Below are 19,355 nucleotides of genomic sequence, written 5' to 3' on the forward strand. Positions count from 1 at the left end.
ATGAAGTAAAATAAGGAAAGCCTAATAAAATTGCATATATATATATATATATATAGTAGTTAAAATATACAGCAATAACATTAAGATACAAGAAGTAATAACACAACAGAAAACTTCACCAAAAAACAAAATACACTTGGACTTTGAAGTAGATTATTTAGCCTCATAATCTCTGATCAAATCTTTTGAATAAGGATATGAACACCATGTCCTGGTTCTACAATCATTCTATATGCTGGAGAATGCCTATAACCAGGAGACAGAGAGAAGCTAAACTTGGAAATGATAAGTGCTAGCACAACCTTCAATTGAACCATTGCAAAGTTTTTTCCCAAACACAATCTATTACCTGCTCCAAATGGTACATAAGCTTGTGGAAACTTACAAGCTTTGGAGACACCCTCACTGAACCTTTCTGGTTTAAACTCATTAGCATCTGGTCCCCAAACTTCATAGTCTCTGTGAATTGTTGGGATTAGAGTCCATAGACAAACACCTTTAGGAACATTGAGGTCTCCAATTTGGATATCTTCATATGCTTCCCTTGACACAAATGCTGCTGGTGGGTATAAACGTAGCACTTCTTGAATTACCATTGTTAACTGTAATGAGAAATCTATCAGTGAAAAAAAATTATTTGATTTGATGCAAAGTCTCTCTTTCATCTATCGCGCGGCTTATTTTCGGTTGGAAGACTAGCTCTGCGACTTATTCTAATCCTTAGAAGAGAGTGTTGGAACATTTTGAGTGTACTAGCATAGTGTAGTATATGATATTATAAAACATGTTAGTTGAATTACAAAACATTAGAGCATGTTTCTTTAGCAAAAATCTAATGCTTTTGTCACATTTCCATCACCCTCATTAAAAGAAATGATTATATGTCACTATTTGATGTTATGTCATAACCATTAGTGACATGTCTTCACTTATGTTAAGATTATGAATGAATTGCATATTGGGTAACTACAATAATAGACAAATGATCAAATTAAAAGAAGAAATTAAACTTGGACTATAAAGCTTATTTTGTAGTGTTAAACCCAATGTAATATGAATCTAATATATGCAAGACAAGAAACATATGCTTTCTTCAAACAACAATGTTATATGTACAAAACCCATAAGTATCATCAAAAGTTGTTGCCCGAGTTGTACAAATATCATTTTTATTCTTAAAATCGAAATGCACATACCGTCTTGAACAGAGGGAGAGTATCTGCATCTGGTATACCATTGGGGCAAAGTTGAGCCACCTCTACCCTTACACGAGTTTGCCATTCAGGGTATAAGGCTAGAAGCATCAAACACCAAGAAATAGCAACAGCAGTGGTTTCATGACCAGCAAAGTATATGTTCTTGCAATTATCCACAATGAAACTCTTTGAAAAATCTTTTCCTAGACTTTGATCACTCATGGTTGATTCTAGTAGTAATTGCATTAAATCCTTTTCTGATGATGATGAGGATATTTCTTCTGCGCATTCTCTCTTTCGTTCTTCCACTAACTTCCATATCAGTGACTCTATCTCCCTTTCCAAACTGCTTATCTCGTTTTGCTTCTTGCTTAAGAAATTTAGTATGTCACTGCCATTCATTATTTATCAGTTTACTACAGTTATAATTAATTAAACATGATGCTTTTTTTTATTTACATGTATATCGCATTAATATGGAGATTTTTTTATGTAACATTATACTAACACCTAAACGTATAGATTTGTAATGAAGCTAATCAGATTTTTCGTGTCACACATTATACTATGGTCTTAGAGAATGTAAGAATTTCTGACTATGTGTTTGTTATAAGAAAAGGGAGGCCCGAGGGCATGAGACTTCCACATAGTGGGCTCTGAGGATCATAGACATACGTAGTCTTACTCCTACAAGTAGAGAGCCTATTTTCAGGATTTAAATTCATGATTTGGTCACTAAGTAACAACCTTACCGTTGTGTCAAACTCAATGTTGATTGGTCAAAAAACATTTCCTGTTATTGACCGATTACTACTAATTACTCGATATAGTTTTAATCAATTCGTCAATTAGAATATATGACATAAGGTTGTGAAACATAATGTGGTACTTGCTTGCATCATGACTCAGTTTAATATAAGTGTGACACTTGAAATCAATGAAGGCTCTTGTACTATTGCTTATGTGCATTTTTTATAAATGTTGGTTATTAGCTATGTATATTTAATAATGTAAGAGTTGTGTAACATATATTTAGAGGAATATATGTATAGTAGACATACCCAAAACCAGTAGCTGCAAAAAGAAAGCCACCTTGTTTGGACATGGCCTTCTGCATAGTTCTAAGCTTTGAGAAAACTTCCTTTCCCATAGAATAAGAATGACCAAAACAAACCCTTGAAATAACATCAGCTGATAATTCCCTCAAATCTGCATCAACTTTAACTTCTGCTGTGCCACCTCCTTGACCCTCACTAATTTGTTCCCATTTTGTTAGTAAGGGCTGTGCTGACTCTATCATTAGGCCCACCATACCCTGCCATGAATTGTTATCACTTATAAGATAAAGGGGTGAAATGGTATATAGTTCTTTCTGTTAAACATGGCAGATTCAGTGTCCCAATCATGTTTAGTGTCACCAATCAATATCTATCCTAGACCATTCCCTTGATTAATTTTTGAGAAAAAATATTTAAGCACCAACGAGTTGCTTAATCTAAAGTTAAGAGGGAACAACAATATTTAATTACAATTTATAATTAAAATTAATTGATTAACAATAATATATATATATATATATATAATTGTTTTAAAATAACAAATTAATTCTAAATAACATTAATTAACAATTAAAGAGGTTAAAGAAAAATGTACATTCATTTAAAATACATTTTAAAGACTTAAACTCATGTGATTGAAACGGTGGTAAAAAATTCAGTTATTTTACTTTTCAATATAAATCATCATGTTGATAGTAAAAAATTATCTTAATTAATGATTGAATCAATGAATGTATGATATAACAAAAAATCAAAATATATGAGCAATGTCTATGACTACACCCCAATATAAAAAAATGATACTGCAATATAAATATCATTTGAGAAAATAAGAATATAGCATAAATAAAGTTATAAATAAAGTTATTGGTAAAAATAATTTATAAATACTACATGAACTCATGGATGATGAGTTGAATCATGTAACAAATTTTTTTGATAACAAAAGCAAATTCAAAAATGCACTCTCAATTGTGCAATGATGATTTTTTTGTTACCCCTACCTTGCAATGTTGCATGACTTATAAGATGAATAGAATAATGAAATTGCTTATCACTTGTTATTGAAAATTGATAAATTAGGTTTTAATTTGAATATCTATTACTATGTAAATTTAATATTTTAATAAATTATACAAAGTAAATATATTAAAAATATAAAAAAAATCTTAAAATTTTGTAAAAATTCAGGGGCAATTGCTCCTACTTGCCTATAGGAAGATCCGTCCGTGACATTGACAATGTAAGAATTTTTAATCATTATTGATTTTTAAATATAAGTAATATAAATAAGTAAACAACATATGTATGGAGTATAAATATTTATATTAACATGGATATTAAATTCTTAATTATTTCATCAGCTAACATAAATTAAAACTCTGGAAATACATGTGGGATACATCCATCTCAGTTAATTTATGAACAAGTTTTTATCCCCGAACAAGTTAATTGGAAATTATTTTCATGATTCTATGTAGAATTAGAGTCTAGAAGCACGGATACTCCACAAAACATGAACATGGGTATGACATAATATGAAAACAGGAAATGCCACAACTTATGGGCTCAGTACAACTACAATACAAGTTATATAATCAATATAAAATTCTTTTAAATTAAAAAAAGTGGAATTTTTTTAAAATTAGTAAGCTATGGTATCCGGATAAGTTATTATAATAATATATGTTAAAAATAAATAAGATATTGGTCTAATAATATAAAATCAAAAATTCAATTTTTGAGGAATAACAAATCACTAACCGAATGATACGTTAGTTATCTATACTATATATAAAGCCAAAACTTGAAATAACTTCCTTCATGGTGTAATTTTCATTTCCTATTTTGCCCTTCACATTATTTAATTTTTACAAAAAAACTATATAATCCTAAACAACCACCACCAATACATTTTAATTCAAAAAAATGAAATATATAAAAATTGAATATGTAGTATTACACAATATTCGCCGGCAGGTACGAAGTGCCTGTACACACTAGTATAAAAAGAATGTTAAAACTTAAAAGTTCCCAACAACTAGTTCACTTGATTAAGTTGAAACAAAAAATTTAAACTCATCTATTTAAATCTCCACAGCCGCATAATTTTCCTTTCTCTTATTTGTCAAAAAACTTTGCCTATTAAAAATTTAATTTTAAAGATGCTTTATTCACACTTGTTAAAGAATCCAAACGTATAAAGATTTATATATTGTGAATGCATCATTCATTTGCATTATTTTTATTTAAAAATTAATGGTAATTAAAAATGAATGGTATGTGATGCATTGATAATATAAAAGCTCTTACACGATCGATGCTTACATTTTTTCTCATAAAATATTATTTTCTTATATATATATATGTAAGATCTTATTTATTATACTACAAAAATGTGTCATTTTTTATATGATATTGTAATTGGTTAAAAATATTTAATTTTATTTAAATATTTTATTCAATCAAACACATTAGATGAAATAGGAGGAATACACTTTTTGCTACACCTATATAAATATATACATTAAAAGTTATATAATATTAATAAAAGTGTGGGAAATGTGTAATAAATAATGTGATCAAGTATTCATGATTATTAGATGGAGCACACTTCTATTATAAGTTGTTGATCTAGAAGTCTCCGTTAAATTTGTAGGATAACGAAAAAGTTAAAGGTTTAACTTTTGAAAGTAACACTTATTGAGATAGGTAGTCACGTACCTAAAAATAATTAACTCTTTACAAAAAAATATAGTTAATAATACAAACAAAAAATTACTTCTCTCATAAGAATAATGCAAGTTGGTAAGCTTCTACCGTTTTACTTCTGTTATGTGAGGCTAGCTAGCTACATATAAATGAGTGCAAGTTGCTATCCAGCACATATATGATTAATGTGCAAATAATATATCACTAGGCTCTTCTAGATACTTCTATTTCGTAGCATGTGGCAGAGCAAGCTAGCCACTACTGACGAAATTTCAGGAAAAATGGAATATTGTAGGGAAGAATTGTTGAACCTATGAGTGATCCCAAATGCATATAGATAAGAGTATATGACTTATGAGTTATATATTTATGTACCTTAACTTTGTCCATGAAGAACTCAGCTGAAACAAGTTTCCTCTGGTGTGCCCAACTAAGACCATTGGCTCTCAAAATGCCATTGCCAAGTAAGGGTGCAAGTTTGTTGGTTATGTAAGTAGGCTTACCCAAATCCAAAGTGATACATTGGTTCAGTTCTCTCACTAGTTCTGGTTGGTTCACATATAGGTGTTGCTTCATCCCTGTCGAGTAAGTGTACAATAGACCTGCATGTACACATTATTAGTATTGCCTGAGCTGGTGGATAAGAATCTTTAATTTCATAATTTTTCTCTTCTCATATTCTTAATTAATTAAACTTCATAAAATAATATTAAAATATAATTTTATGTTTTTAAATGACTAAAACTTTCTAATTAATTTGGGACACGAAGTAGGACATGGAATCCACAACCTAGCTACCAAAATTCATGTTATTACCTAACCATTATTTGTTAGACATATACTGAAAGAGTTCTGATATTTCATCACCGAGTTGAAAGTTACAATTTATTTCTAACTCATATTTTTTATTCTTCATATACACGTTTTCTTTAATACATGAAAAATACTAACACGTATTAATATCTTAGTTTTAGTGTCATCTTAACATTTTCCTAAAATGCAAATTATTGGTGCAATGAAAGGACATATCGTTAGTCACAAATAATAAAATAAATGACATAATAATATATAGGAGAAGACAATAGAATTTATTAACAATTGTATATACATTCTAAAGAGTTTTGAGTAGCTACCAATAAAAATTATTTTAACACAGTCATAGGCCTTAGCTTCATGAGATGTTTCTAATTTATGCAAATTATAACAAATTATTTTAGTTCAATATATTATTTTTCCTTGTTCCGGTACCAAATAATGTAAAACTTAATATAATAATATATTTTAAGCAACTTATCCTAAACAATTTTGTAATATTTTGAAAAATATTAAGAAAACCGGGAAGGTGAACTTTATTGAAAAGTTGTGTACTTAAAAAACAGTCTTTAATCCATAGACATGGTCCCAGGTGAAATGACCCGTACCTAATGGTCTATCAATTTGCTAGCTCCACTAACATCAATTTTTCTGAGTTTTTGCTGATCGAGCTATCTTTTTTTTATTAGAGATTACAATCTGGATCAGAATGCAGATAATGTATTGGCAAGAATGTACCTATCCCACTGTTTAGAAACAAAATTTCTACCCTAAACTTAAGCCACTATATTTCATCCTTTTTATAAGACATGGTTATATATATTTTTTACTTTTTCCAAAGTTTTATACGTATTTTCTACTTAAATACCCTTATATTAATGGATTGAAAAATATAAAAGAAGACGTTAATTTATTGTACAAGATTTATCAACAATATGTTGGTATAGTGATGTAAGGTCATATCAAATTCTTATGTGACCAAAATATTAAGTATTTAATTAACATGTGCAACATTTATTGGGAGAGATAACCATACACCCTAAAAATGATTAATTCCTTACAAAAAAAGATGAGAAGTACCCTGATATCTAAAAAAATGTACAAGTATTTATTCATATTCTCTTACCTTTTCATTAACAAACTAATTTTCTCTTTTCAATAAATTAATATAAGATATTTGAATGACAAAAACAATTGATAATACAAAAGTTTGAAATATCCTATAAAAATCAAAATTATAACTTTAAATGAGGGATAATAGTTTTTTATGCATAGTTGTTGTATGATGATATCATCATATGTAGTTATTATGTACTATATGGAGTTGCTACTTCAATGCAAATGTTGCCCCCAAGGCCAGAGACCCTTCCACCAGTTTCTAGATTGACACATAACAGCTGTAAAGGTCACAATCCCAAATGTATTATAGTCACTCTACCTTTCCTAGCTGGTATTGTAAACCAACTACTTTGCTTCTTAAATAGATTTCATGTCATAGTTTATATTTATATTTTCAATAATTTAAGCAATTTATATAAGATTTTATTCCATTCTTCTAAGTTTTTAAATGGGTCCCATAATCTATCCAACATTTTACATTATTCCTTCTCATTCACATTTAATTGGCAAACTCTTCCAAATTTAGATAATAGTTAATGACCGAGGATGAAATAATGGCCACAACTTCAATGATACTACCAAGTACTTTTTCTAAAAAAATAAGTACAGTTTAACTGTTTAAGAACCATTGCTCTAAGATTGTAGGATATATTTAGAGGTGAAAAAAATATGCTCCACATTATTATTAGTTTTTGGTGTTGCGGAAAGAAAGATGCTTCAAAATTTTCAGAACTACATAATGCTCTTTATATTCTTTGTAAATAATAAGAATTATGTGCCAAAAAGTTAAAAGTTAAATTTTAAATCCAAAACATTGAATTTGCCACATAATATAATATAAATTCAAAGGTCTGTAACGTTTTGTAGAGGAAGAAAATTAATACTACAATATATCCAATTTTAAATATACTAAATATGGATTCACAATTAGCAACAAGTGAAGAAAACCACTTGTTTCTTTGATCAATAAGCTGCACGTGCAGGCAAGACAGTAATACAAGAAAAAGGTATTTTTATAATGTTTGAAATAATAATTATCATAAATTAGGATTGAAGAATACTTATCAATTATATAATTACTAAGAAAGAAGAATTTGAAGAATATGTTCACCCTCTTTTTTAATCTCATCTATAATAATTATTTTGCTTTAGAAAGTGTCAAGATCCTAAGCTCTTTCATAGTGATGTATGCTTTAACTAAATCTCAGTTTTTTCTTCTTTACATGCTAATCCTAATGTTCTCACAATCGCACTAGCAAACTAAACAATCAATCCAATAAAGACGAATAAGGAATGTTCCAAAAGATTGCTGTCATATCTAAAAGTTAACCAAATGGGAAGCCAAAAGTAGCACCAGATGCATGAACACTGGCTTTTGCTCCCATTGGTTTACCTTTACCATTGTTACACCAATAATATTATTTTGAGAATCAAATTATATAAAATTTAAATTATCATTTAATTTTTAGATGCTTTTTTTATTTGGGTTAAAGATAAAAGATAAAAAGTAAGGAAAATGGAAATATCTAATTTATCAGAAGAGAAATTATTAAACTTTAAATATATAAAATGTCTTTAAAATGCAATCATAATAACTAGATTTTCATTTGTCCAACTTCTGGATCATAACAGTTAAATTATACCAGACTATTGTTTTCATAAAATATTTTATCAATATTACAAAAGAAAAATACTCAAGATTAATGAGACCTAAAAAACTTTCGGTAATCTGTATATACAGAATAAAATTATGCTGCACTAAGTAAATGAACTAATTATCTTCTTCTATGTTCTAGCTGCTATATATTATTAAGCTACAATATAATGAGTTCAGTTTAACATTCAATTTTGACTAAAAGAAGCAATTATCTTCTCATATCTTTTATCTACTATTAGAAGAAGTAAAATGAATAGATGAATCAATGAATGAGAAAGAAGAAAAGGGTACCATATTGTTTTCTCCAGTGTTCAAAATATGGGAAGAGACTAGCAGTGTAATCATGTGCTAGAATCTGGTCAACATTAGAATGGTTGAAATTGGAAGCTTTGGCTATGTTGCTAGCTTGTGCTTGAATTCTCTGCATATCAGGTAGATTCCCATGTAGAAAAGAAGGTGGAGGCCCTTTGATACCTTGTTTTTGGAGCTTCATTCTTACCCTTTGGATCTTAAGCCACATATTACCATACACATAAAGAATCCAGCTGAATATTCCAACAATAGCAAATGAAGAAGCTAGTTTCATTGCTACAAACACCTCCTCCATCTTTAATTCTTACCCTCTATTATGTTCTCTTTGTTTCACTCTTAAAGAAGTGATACAGTCAACAAGTTATTATAGCATAGTGCATATAAACTATCAAAAGAAAAATATGTATACACTATCATTATGATAGTATATCATTTAAATAAATAGTGAATAATATAGTGCATATATAAATATTTATACTACACTACCGTTCATAGATTTTACACTCATAAACTATATATTATCATTATTGGTGTATCAGAGAGCAAAGGCTCATTATTTTATTAAGCTGTGTTACTTATAGTTATTTATATATTACGGGAGGAATCTACTTACTAGAGGAGTAATTTTTTAAACTTAGTACATATCTTAACCATTAATTTTATGGTAATTTAATAATTGAAATTAGTGAGTAGATCTAAACTATTGAATTTTCTTAAAATTGATGGCTAAGATATAAAATAAATTAAAAAAATTAGTATCCGGGTAAGTTTTATAGTACATACTTTTGGAATTAGTAGTTCCCATCTCTTACATTATATATATATATAGGAGCCAAAGAAAGAGAAAGGGCTCCACTCTAGCAAATAGCAATAGAGTAGGCATTCACTTGAATATAGGCTGATATTAATTATGTAATATTTATACCACAATGAATGGACTAATATGTAAATAAATGGACTGATTACTCTGATTAAATTGATATATAAACATTTGCTTAAAGTTTAATTATTTATTTAATGAGGATAATTAAAAAGATTATACCCTTATAGTGTAAATTTCTAAAAATTAGCAGCCCGTCATCTACTATTAATGCATATGAATTTTATTTGAAAAACAATAAATTATAATATACATACTGAAAAATACTTAAGAATATCTTTATGCATACTTAGTAAGTAAAGTGTTAGTAATAGGATATAATAATAGAGAATAAAATATATTTTTACTCATAAGATAATTTATCTCCTTAAATCAGTGATTGTTTATATGTGTATTATTTTTTTATACTATATTTTAAAAGAAAACATGGGGAGAAGAGAAAGTATACACATGTTAAACAATGAATAAACTTAAATAGATAAGTTATTTCATAGTATAAGAATATACTTTATTCTCAAATATTTATGCATTTTGGTGTAAAAACTTATACACAATTCATATATCATCTCTCATTCAATTATATTAGTTTTATTCAAAAGTTTATAATAATTAAGAATGAGTGATGAATAATAAATTAACAATATATAAAACTTTTATCCTATATTTCAAATTTGATTGAAAAATTAGTAAATTGGACAACCGTCAAACAGGCAAGTTACGTAAACCACGTGGTTTATTGCATCTTTTTATAATAAAAAATTGGAACAGCAAAACGACCTTGTTTTTCTTAAAGTAAAAAAAGAAGGTAAAATTGGAGATAAAGGAAACAAAATGTCATAGTTTTTCAGCTTCATCATCTATTGGATTTATTAGGTTAAATTTCCAAATTTATAATATGTTTTATATACTAAAATGTGAAATGATAATCTTTGTTTATGTTTTGAGTTTAGTATTTGTAAATTAAACTATGAATTTATTAAAGTATGTTTTTTTTGGAATATTGATTTTTGAGTATGCCATAAATATAAATATAAGTATTTATCTATTTGAAATTGAGTGTAAAATATGTGCACTGACAGTGTAAAGATTTATACACAGTCAGTGCATCATCCACCATTCATTTGCAATACTTTTATTTAAAAATCAATGATAACTAAAAATCAATGGTGAATGATGTAGTGACAGTGTAAAAATTCTTTACACTGTCGGTGTATATATCTTTTTCTCTTTGAAATTATATATACTAGCGTGTTGACATGCACTGTCGTGCCTGTCAACCCGCTTTCCTGTCGTTTGTAATGTAGTTTATATTTTATAAATTCAAATATAATTTTTTGCGCTAAATTTACGGTTGAATTTATTCAATTGGTCTAATATTCAATTTTTTAAATACACTTTTAAAATAAGAAGATAATAAGGATAAAATAATATTATATGATTTTTTGGTAGAAATAAAAAGATGTTGATCACAAATTACACCATGATGGTGGTTATTTTGTGTTTTCCCTTTATTAATAGTATAGATTAATAATATAAATATAAATATAAATATAAATATAAATATAAATATAAATGTAATTGTATTAAAAAAATACTAATATATGATTTGATTAGTCAACCACTCTCCGAATTGATGAACCAATGTCCCAATTTCCTTAGTGTTTTGATGATGTCCGCAGAGTTTGAACTTCTCGGAGAGGTATTACTAGAGCATGTGACTGAGATTATTTTAAATTTTATTTATTTATTTTTAATTTAAAAATTGTATGAAATCATGACCGTTGAAAAGATTTTTTTATCACATATCATCATCTTATATTAGACTCTCCAGTACTGATCCTTTTCATGTCTACAGTATTTATAACATTAGTGTATTGCATATTGATGGGATACATAGAAAAAAGCAAACTTTTTAGTTTATTTTTAACAACGAGGCAATTAGGGAAAGTGGAGATATATAGTACACTTCACATTTCACACCTCACACTGTGGGTAATAGATTCCTTCCAACTTTAAAGCATAAGAGAAACCGACGTATTTGATGGAGAAAGATCATTATGTTTACACGTTGTTTTATTTGCTCTTATAGTATTTATATTATTATATAGGTAAGGTTTGATATGTTTGGTGCATTCTATATCAAATAGGCAAACTTCATAAAGTAAACCAACTTGTAGCTTATAGTGGTTGGCTCCTTACTAGAATTGGGATGCTAAAAATTGGATCAGATCATATTACTCCGTCAGAATTGATATTTAACAATACTCATTCAATAGTGTTTACATGTTGAACGTTGTTAAAGATGTTATATTTATTAACACTTATTGAAGCAAGCGTTTTTAAAGCTTAATATATTTAACGACACTTCTTCAATAAACGCGGTTAAATGTTTGTTTTAGTGTGCGAGAATCTTTTCAAATTCAAAAACAAAACCTCACACAATAATACATATCACACAATTTATTATTTCTCTTACTTTTCTTCTTCTTTATAAATTACATTTTTTTTCCTCTTTTGTTTTTAGTTTCTCTCTTCAAGTAAGTTATCAATTTTTGGTTTTTCTCTTCAAGCATAAGGTAAATCGTTATCTTATTTTAGCTCATTTATTTCTCTCTTCACTAATAGTGTGATCTTTATTTGTTGTGAAGTTATGCAACGATGATGTTCTAGGTTTTTGGCTATAGAGAAGAAAGAATGAACAATTTGCGTAAGATCTCATTACTCATATGTTATTTTATAATATTAGAATCTGTTAAGGTTGAATGCAGTTGAAGTCATTGGCGATTTAACAAATCTATTGTAGATGTGGTGGAATAATGTCGGAAGATATATTGTCTTGTTTAGAAAATAGATATTTAACAGTGCTCCAAGGAGCGTTGTTAAATATCTACTTTCTACATTGCTACAAAAAAACGTTTTGAATATAACTTTATGTGCTACTTCGCTCACAAAGAAAGCGCCACAAAAACGCAGTTAAATGACAATTTTGAGCGTTATTATTTTGCTATTATGACGTAGTATATGTCCCACAATATTATGTTACTTCATGTGCTATGAGGTGTGATTGATCATAAATATATTTAATAATTAAAATTTAATTTAAATATATTTTTACACATTTCTCCTAAAAAAAAATAAGGTTAAAATTGTCTACACTACTTTTTTTAATATTCCTCATTTGTATCTACATTAATTACTAGCAAGAAAAGAATTAGAAAACTTCATACAAATTCCAATTTATTTTTTATTGGTACATATAAATTCAAATTAAATGTTCTAAAAACTTGTCCAAGGTTGCCTTATTTAGTTCACTATTTGCTCGTGATTATATATATTTGGTTTGAATAAAGTGATCCTTGTTAGTAAATAATTAATGTGTAATTCAAATTTAAATCTTTGCTTCCATTGGGTATTGGGATGATAATAATGATATATAATATAATTATTAGTCGAATGTGTCTTTAGAGAGACTGTATGCTACTTTATTTATTGCTACAGTGCACCCATGCATACTTTGCAACATGGGTGTGATTGAAATGAAATGGTCTCTTTCAATTATAGTAAGTAATTGAATTTATTATAGAAACATATACATCACGAACATAGTCTATCTGGGGGGCCTTCACTTTCTTAGTCTTGAAATTGACCTCTTTGTTTAAAGCCTATTCTATTGTTAATCTATTGTACCCTAAAGCATATATATTATATATTGTATATTTAATTATTATTTTTGTCCTATTTAAGGCAATTTCTCTTGTGCCCATTGATTTAGAGAGATCCTACCTGATCAAATTAGAGTGCATTAAATATTTGATTCAGGCCCCTCTCCATTAATGGAGAGGGCAGTACCATCTCTACATCATGAGAGGTGGCAAACTAAATATTAATGATCTAGATTTTAAAACAAAATTTAAATTTTAATTAAATAAAAATTAAAAGAAAAACTTGAAATAAAGATGGAGAAGAATGCACAGCTAATGAAGAACAATGTGTAACAAACATCACTCATCGTCCCAAATCTTGTCTAGTTCATGTTCAAAGTGCTATCCATGTATTGTTAGGTAAAATATGAGTTGAGATCTATAGTGAAGAGGTACAGTATCGTTAGGTAACACCTTATAGTATCAAAATGCATTTAATATCTATTTGATCATATAATTATTTTTAATTTACATAATCACCTTAAGTCATTCATATATTTATATATTAAATATCATTAACTCTTCAAACAAATAAAATAAATTAAAGTAGATTGCGCCATTCACAAACAAACTTTAGCAAAAGGTTATAGGATTGAATCCTATAGTTTGAAAAAACTTATAGGGTTCAGATTTGAGAGTTATTTTCATAATTAATTTAACTACTAACTGATTAATTGTTTTAATCTAAATTAGAGAAAATATTGTATAAACATATATGTTTAATAAGCACAATCAATCAAAAATTATCATATCATTAAACTAATAACTTTAAAAGGATAATAAAACCTATCCAAAGTTATATCTAAAAGTAAAAATCATTCCTAAATATCTGAACAATGGTGTTTTCTCTGCACAGAGATAAGACAAGGAAGAGAAGCATGGGAGTCAGATCCAACAGAACCCCAGCTTGTGGGCAATGCAAGGCCACGAGTTCTCCATGTATGTCCACTCATCTCATAACAAGAGTCATTGGGATGTTTTCACTTTTCACTCAACAAAAATAATTATTAGGGTGAACTAATGCATGATATTAAATGTAGAATGTGTTAATGTAGAGACATTGAACTCTAATCTACATAAATAGATGGTGATAGGAACTTATGGTTCTTGGATTGGGGGGAATAAGATTGGTTTTTTTTTAATACACGAATATAAAAAAAAAGTAAGAGTAATTGTGTACTATTAGTATTTATACACTTTTAGCATTATAAATTTACTTGAGTATTTTGTGAAATAAAAATAAGTAAGAAGCTAAAAGAATATAAAATAGATTTTGACAGATAAAATAGTGATTGGAATGTAGCTTTTGTCACCCTTAAATTATATACCACTTAAGAGTTAAGATGGATACAGGTCCCTCCCAGGCCCCAACACTAGAAAACTACGTTGTTTTATTTTTGATGCTTAGAGAAGTACCTTTATTTAATCGTAGTGGTTGGACTTATTAACTAGACGATTATTATATGCAATTTCTAGAAGACTGCCTTATCACGCAATTTCTTTGTTTTATAAACCAATGCATTTATCCTATATTTTAAATGTTTACATAATAACCCTTTCATTCTATTATAGTGGTTAGATATATTAGAGCACTACATATATACATGTGCATTTTGGCCTTATATTATGCCAGTGTCTTTCAACTGTTTCCTACTTCTTAGTCTTAAAATTGACATCATCTTTGCTTAATCATAAAGTGACGTATCAATTCAATTATGAACGGCATACAGATAAATTAAATATATTTCACATGCATTAGGATTAATAAGTAAATCATTAATTGCAGTCATATATCACTGTATCATTAAATTAAATATATAAATATATTTAATTAAATATACATCACTGGTCCAGTGATGTAATGTTACGCTAGAACTTCATAATGACTGAATGGTCTTATCATAATAAATACAGTGTTATTGTATTTAATTTTTTTCATGCAACTTCTCTCTACTATTGGGAGGAGTCTTATTCTCGTGCATGATTCAGTAAGGATAACACTTTTATTTGAACTCTTATTAGAGGCCTATGCTTAATTGCTTATATGTACGTGTTCAAACTGAATTACTGATTATTTTGAGATGTTTCCCTGTTTTTCCGATTCTTAGCCTTGAAATTGATGTCTTCATTAAGCTAATCAAATTTATAATTTTTCAATGACTTTGCACATAGTGTTCAATTTATATAATAGAAGGGAACCAATGGTCGTTTTCAATATGGATTAGTATCATGATTATTGGCATCCGGCATATAATTCAAAGGTTCATTAATTAAATTAGCAAGTATAATATTTATATATTATCGATGTACAGATCTATATATAGTCATTACATCATCTATAATTTATATTTAATTATCATTATCTCTTCAAAAAAGTAATTTTAATGAATAATATCATTGACTATTCAAAAAAATTAATCCAAATAAATGACAAATGAGGTAATGACTGTAAATAAATTTTTATACTTATAATATATATATTACAATCTTATAAGTAATCTAGAATTTTTAAGATTTTTGCATTAAGATTTCATGCAATTATTGGTTGGTGAAAATAATTTCCACACTATGATTAGGTGAATACACCTAAAATACTCTTTGGTATCCTTAATCCTAGAAAAAACTAAAGAAAGTTGAGATGAAAGTAAGAATAAGATAGTTGAGATATGATGAAATTATTATCCTATTAGCATATCACAGCATGTTACATTTTCTATCCTATGAAAAAGTTGAGTTAAAAATGAACATGATAAGATGGTCTGATTTCACCTAATATCATTGCATCATAGCCACAACATTATGTCATTATTGTTTATTATGGGCCAAATACGGAAAAGGATGAGAATTGATCTCATATATTATTCTCCTCTCATATTAACATCATATCCTTATTAGTCTTCTTCCCACAGTTATCTCACTCTACCAAGTAACTCTTATTTTAGCTTATTATCCCTATAAACTTTTATGCATTATGTACATGAAAGTCAACTTTATGCAAGTATTATTTCCGTTGTTAAGATCTTCGAAGGATCACGTTGTATATGACAATAATATGAACATGGATTATTATTTAAGTATAATATCTCCCAATATAAACATTCAGTATATTATTTATTTGAATTTTTTAACCATCAATACTGATTGAAAATAAATAATAAATAATGGAGAAATAATCACGTCTTTTCTATTATTGTTTTGTGGTGGAACAATTATTAGTTTCACAATTCTTATACATGTAGTTTAAAAAACTTACTTTATCTTAGTTATTCATCACAGAGAAATCTAATGTTCAACATATTAATTCAAGCCATTAAATTTCTATAAAATAGATAATTAAAATGTGAAGTGAGTTTTTTAAACTTACTATTGAAGTAAGTGAATTCTCTATCCATAATAATAAAAGATTAGTATGTCATTTTTTATCCTATTATAAATACAAATGTAGGAAGTATTATGCATCTTGTCACATCAATATTTTCCATGATTATGAAATTCTTTAGACCAATGAATTAGAACGGTTCACGTTATGAAAATTTCCATCACCTCAGCCTCGATCTCAATTATTCTACTATGTGGGTTGGACAGTGGTCCTGTCCTAAAACTACACTCAATTGCGACACGAAAACACTTGAAAGTGGACCACTATGGAAAAAATGTCAATTCCGTGAAAAGCCAACCCAATCAATCTCATAAGACTCACATGCTATGAGAGCAGCCATGACAATATCGAGTTAGACTCATCTGCATTAATAGAGAGACAAATATTATATAAAAATAAAGAAAAATAACACATGTTAATATTTATATCTTTTTATTTAAAATGATATTTCATATTTATCCTTAAAATACAAAAAAAAAATTACTTATCTTTCCATTACTTGAGAGAAGTCTCACTCATCACAATCATATCCTCTGCTTCACCATAACTTTTTTTAATTATTACCACTTTATTACCATGTCAATATCATATCTCTTTTAGTGGCTTAAACATTCATTTGGGAGTTAAATTTTTTAAAGGAAAAACAAAAATAAAAATTGGTAGTACCAATAATATTGTTAACCATGTGGATAAAAAACTAATATATCTTAGTATATAATTGTACTTTGGTTTCTAAATTTTCATATTTCTTTTCTTCAATTCTAAACACTATCTTTAGATTGAGTAAAAATAGAAGGAATGAAAAGAATAGAAGAGAAATTGAGGAGATTATGAAATCTTTTCCCATTTTGTTTAAGAGAGAAAATAGTAGGGATGATAACCGAGTGGAACGAGCACGAATATTGCTTTCCCATACTATACTTACACTATTTACAGGTACCCACACGAGTAGTGGGTATTTGCGATACCACAAGGTAGGTACTTACGGGTTAATATTTTTGCCATCCCTAAAAAAATAGAAAAAATGAAGAAAAAAATGTGTGGAACCGGACTCAATAAATAGAAGGAATGAAAAAAATGGGCCTCTCATTTTCTTTGGCAAACCAAACATATCATTAAACTTCACTCAAATAAAACCCTAAATCTTAGGCGAATGCTATCACTACTTCACTAGTCATAGGGAAAGTGCTTTGTGACCTGGCTATGTACATTTTTAAGTGTGACATAACATTTTCAATATAAAAATCCATAGGCCCATTTAACAAATTGAGACCCAATTTTAGGCCTGCCATCCACCTTATAACCCATCTCTATCCATATCATATTTTCTTCCTTGGGCTTAACCCATGGGGGCTTCTAATAAAGTGCTCAAATCAAAGGTATTAACCTATTATTGAGTTATGATATATTTTTATAATAAATTCTCATAAAAAATAAATATGAAAGTGACATATTACGCATGCACACCTCTCTCTTTTTATTACTTCCTTACATAATACATCCAGGGTTAGTTTGGTTAATAAATATACCAATATAATGCATGAACACATATTTCCAGCACTTCTGTCGCTGATTCTTTAGAGCAAATTAGCAAAATGTATAAATGGACATACACCGTCACGCTTGCGTAATATGTTTATAGTAATCATAGGAATAAAATATGACATTATTGGGGTTGTGTGATATGATTATAAATAATCAAATCAAATTCACAACATTTGCCACTCAGTTTTTAATTTAAAACCTATTGCCAAAATAATGTGGAAGTATAAAATGAATATTATGAATTTTTCTCATTGAATTATCAAGACATGAAAAACCTTATTTATAGTGTAAACTAACTAGTTAACTAACTAACAAACAAACTAATAAACACATGTTGAAAAACAATTCAACATGTAACAAATTAATAAACACATGTTCAAAAACAATTCAACATGTGTTAAATGTGTAAAGTGTGTAAAATATGTAAAACATGTAAAATGTGCCAATTACAATAATTGTTCAACCAATGCTTCACTTGATTTTCTAACCAGTTAATCGATTAACACTTACCCAGTTAATCGATTAACTGTTATTGCTGCTGACTTGTTTCAATGGTGGTTTTGTTCTCCAATAGCCCCCTCAAGTTGGAGGGTAAATGTTAATGACCCCAGCTTGATAATTTGATTTCATAACAATGTGATGGATGTGAATCTCGATCCTGATATGATTGGATTTTCTTAGTCACTCGATTATACTCCTAGTCAAAAATCTTGACCATATTCCCATGGTTTTTTTTATGGTTTTTCTATGGTTTTACATTGTTAAAGCTTCCTTGGTTGCTCCTGATCATACTATTCACTTTCTTGTTGTGAATTTTATACATTTTCTTGACATCATCTTTAATCATCACTTTACAAACAGGGTCTTGAAAACAGGTTATAACAATCTTCAAAGCATGATCACAATCTTACATGACAAATCATAAGAAATCATTATGAACTGCCATGCCCACTTGTTCTAAATCTCGATACCCTAGTAGGTAA

At 28.2% G+C, this 19,355-nt stretch overlaps 1 protein-coding gene across 2 annotated transcripts; it reads right to left on the reverse strand.

The window, feature by feature from the left end:
* LOC109328192 (cytochrome P450 714A1-like) lies at window positions 96–9,444 on the reverse strand. Of its 2 annotated transcripts, none has more exons than XM_019561536.1 (6): window positions 9,385–9,444; window positions 8,847–9,197; window positions 5,342–5,568; window positions 2,258–2,511; window positions 1,197–1,587; window positions 96–602 (listed from the first exon to the last, which is right to left on the reverse strand). In XM_019561536.1, exons 2-6 carry the CDS (start codon window positions 9,160–9,162, stop codon window positions 177–179), a joined length of 1,614 nt encoding a protein of 537 aa, XP_019417081.1. In that variant the 5' UTR covers window positions 9,163–9,197; window positions 9,385–9,444; the 3' UTR covers window positions 96–176. The 2 variants fall into 2 exon arrangements, with proteins under 2 accessions (XP_019417081.1, XP_019417080.1); XM_019561535.1 differs by having other exon boundaries at window positions 8,847–9,208; window positions 9,391–9,426.

This window comes from Lupinus angustifolius, chromosome LG15 (genome assembly GCF_001865875.1).
Source record: "Lupinus angustifolius cultivar Tanjil chromosome LG15, LupAngTanjil_v1.0, whole genome shotgun sequence".
NCBI classification, from domain to species: Eukaryota; Viridiplantae; Streptophyta; class Magnoliopsida; order Fabales; family Fabaceae; genus Lupinus; species Lupinus angustifolius.

Bases quoted from the DNA above. Each gene is read 5' to 3' on its own strand.
- LOC109328192 (XM_019561536.1), bottom strand. From the start codon at position 9,162: ATGGAGGAGGTGTTTGTAGCAATGAAACTAGCTTCTTCATTTGCTATT. The intron at 2,512-5,341 runs GTACATAAATAT...AATTCATGGCAG, and splicing joins TCTTCATGGACAAAGTTAAG to GGTATGGTGGGCCTAATGAT. The intron at 1,588-2,257 runs GTATGTCTACTA...AATGAATGGCAG, and splicing joins TTTGCAGCTACTGGTTTTGG to TGACATACTAAATTTCTTAA.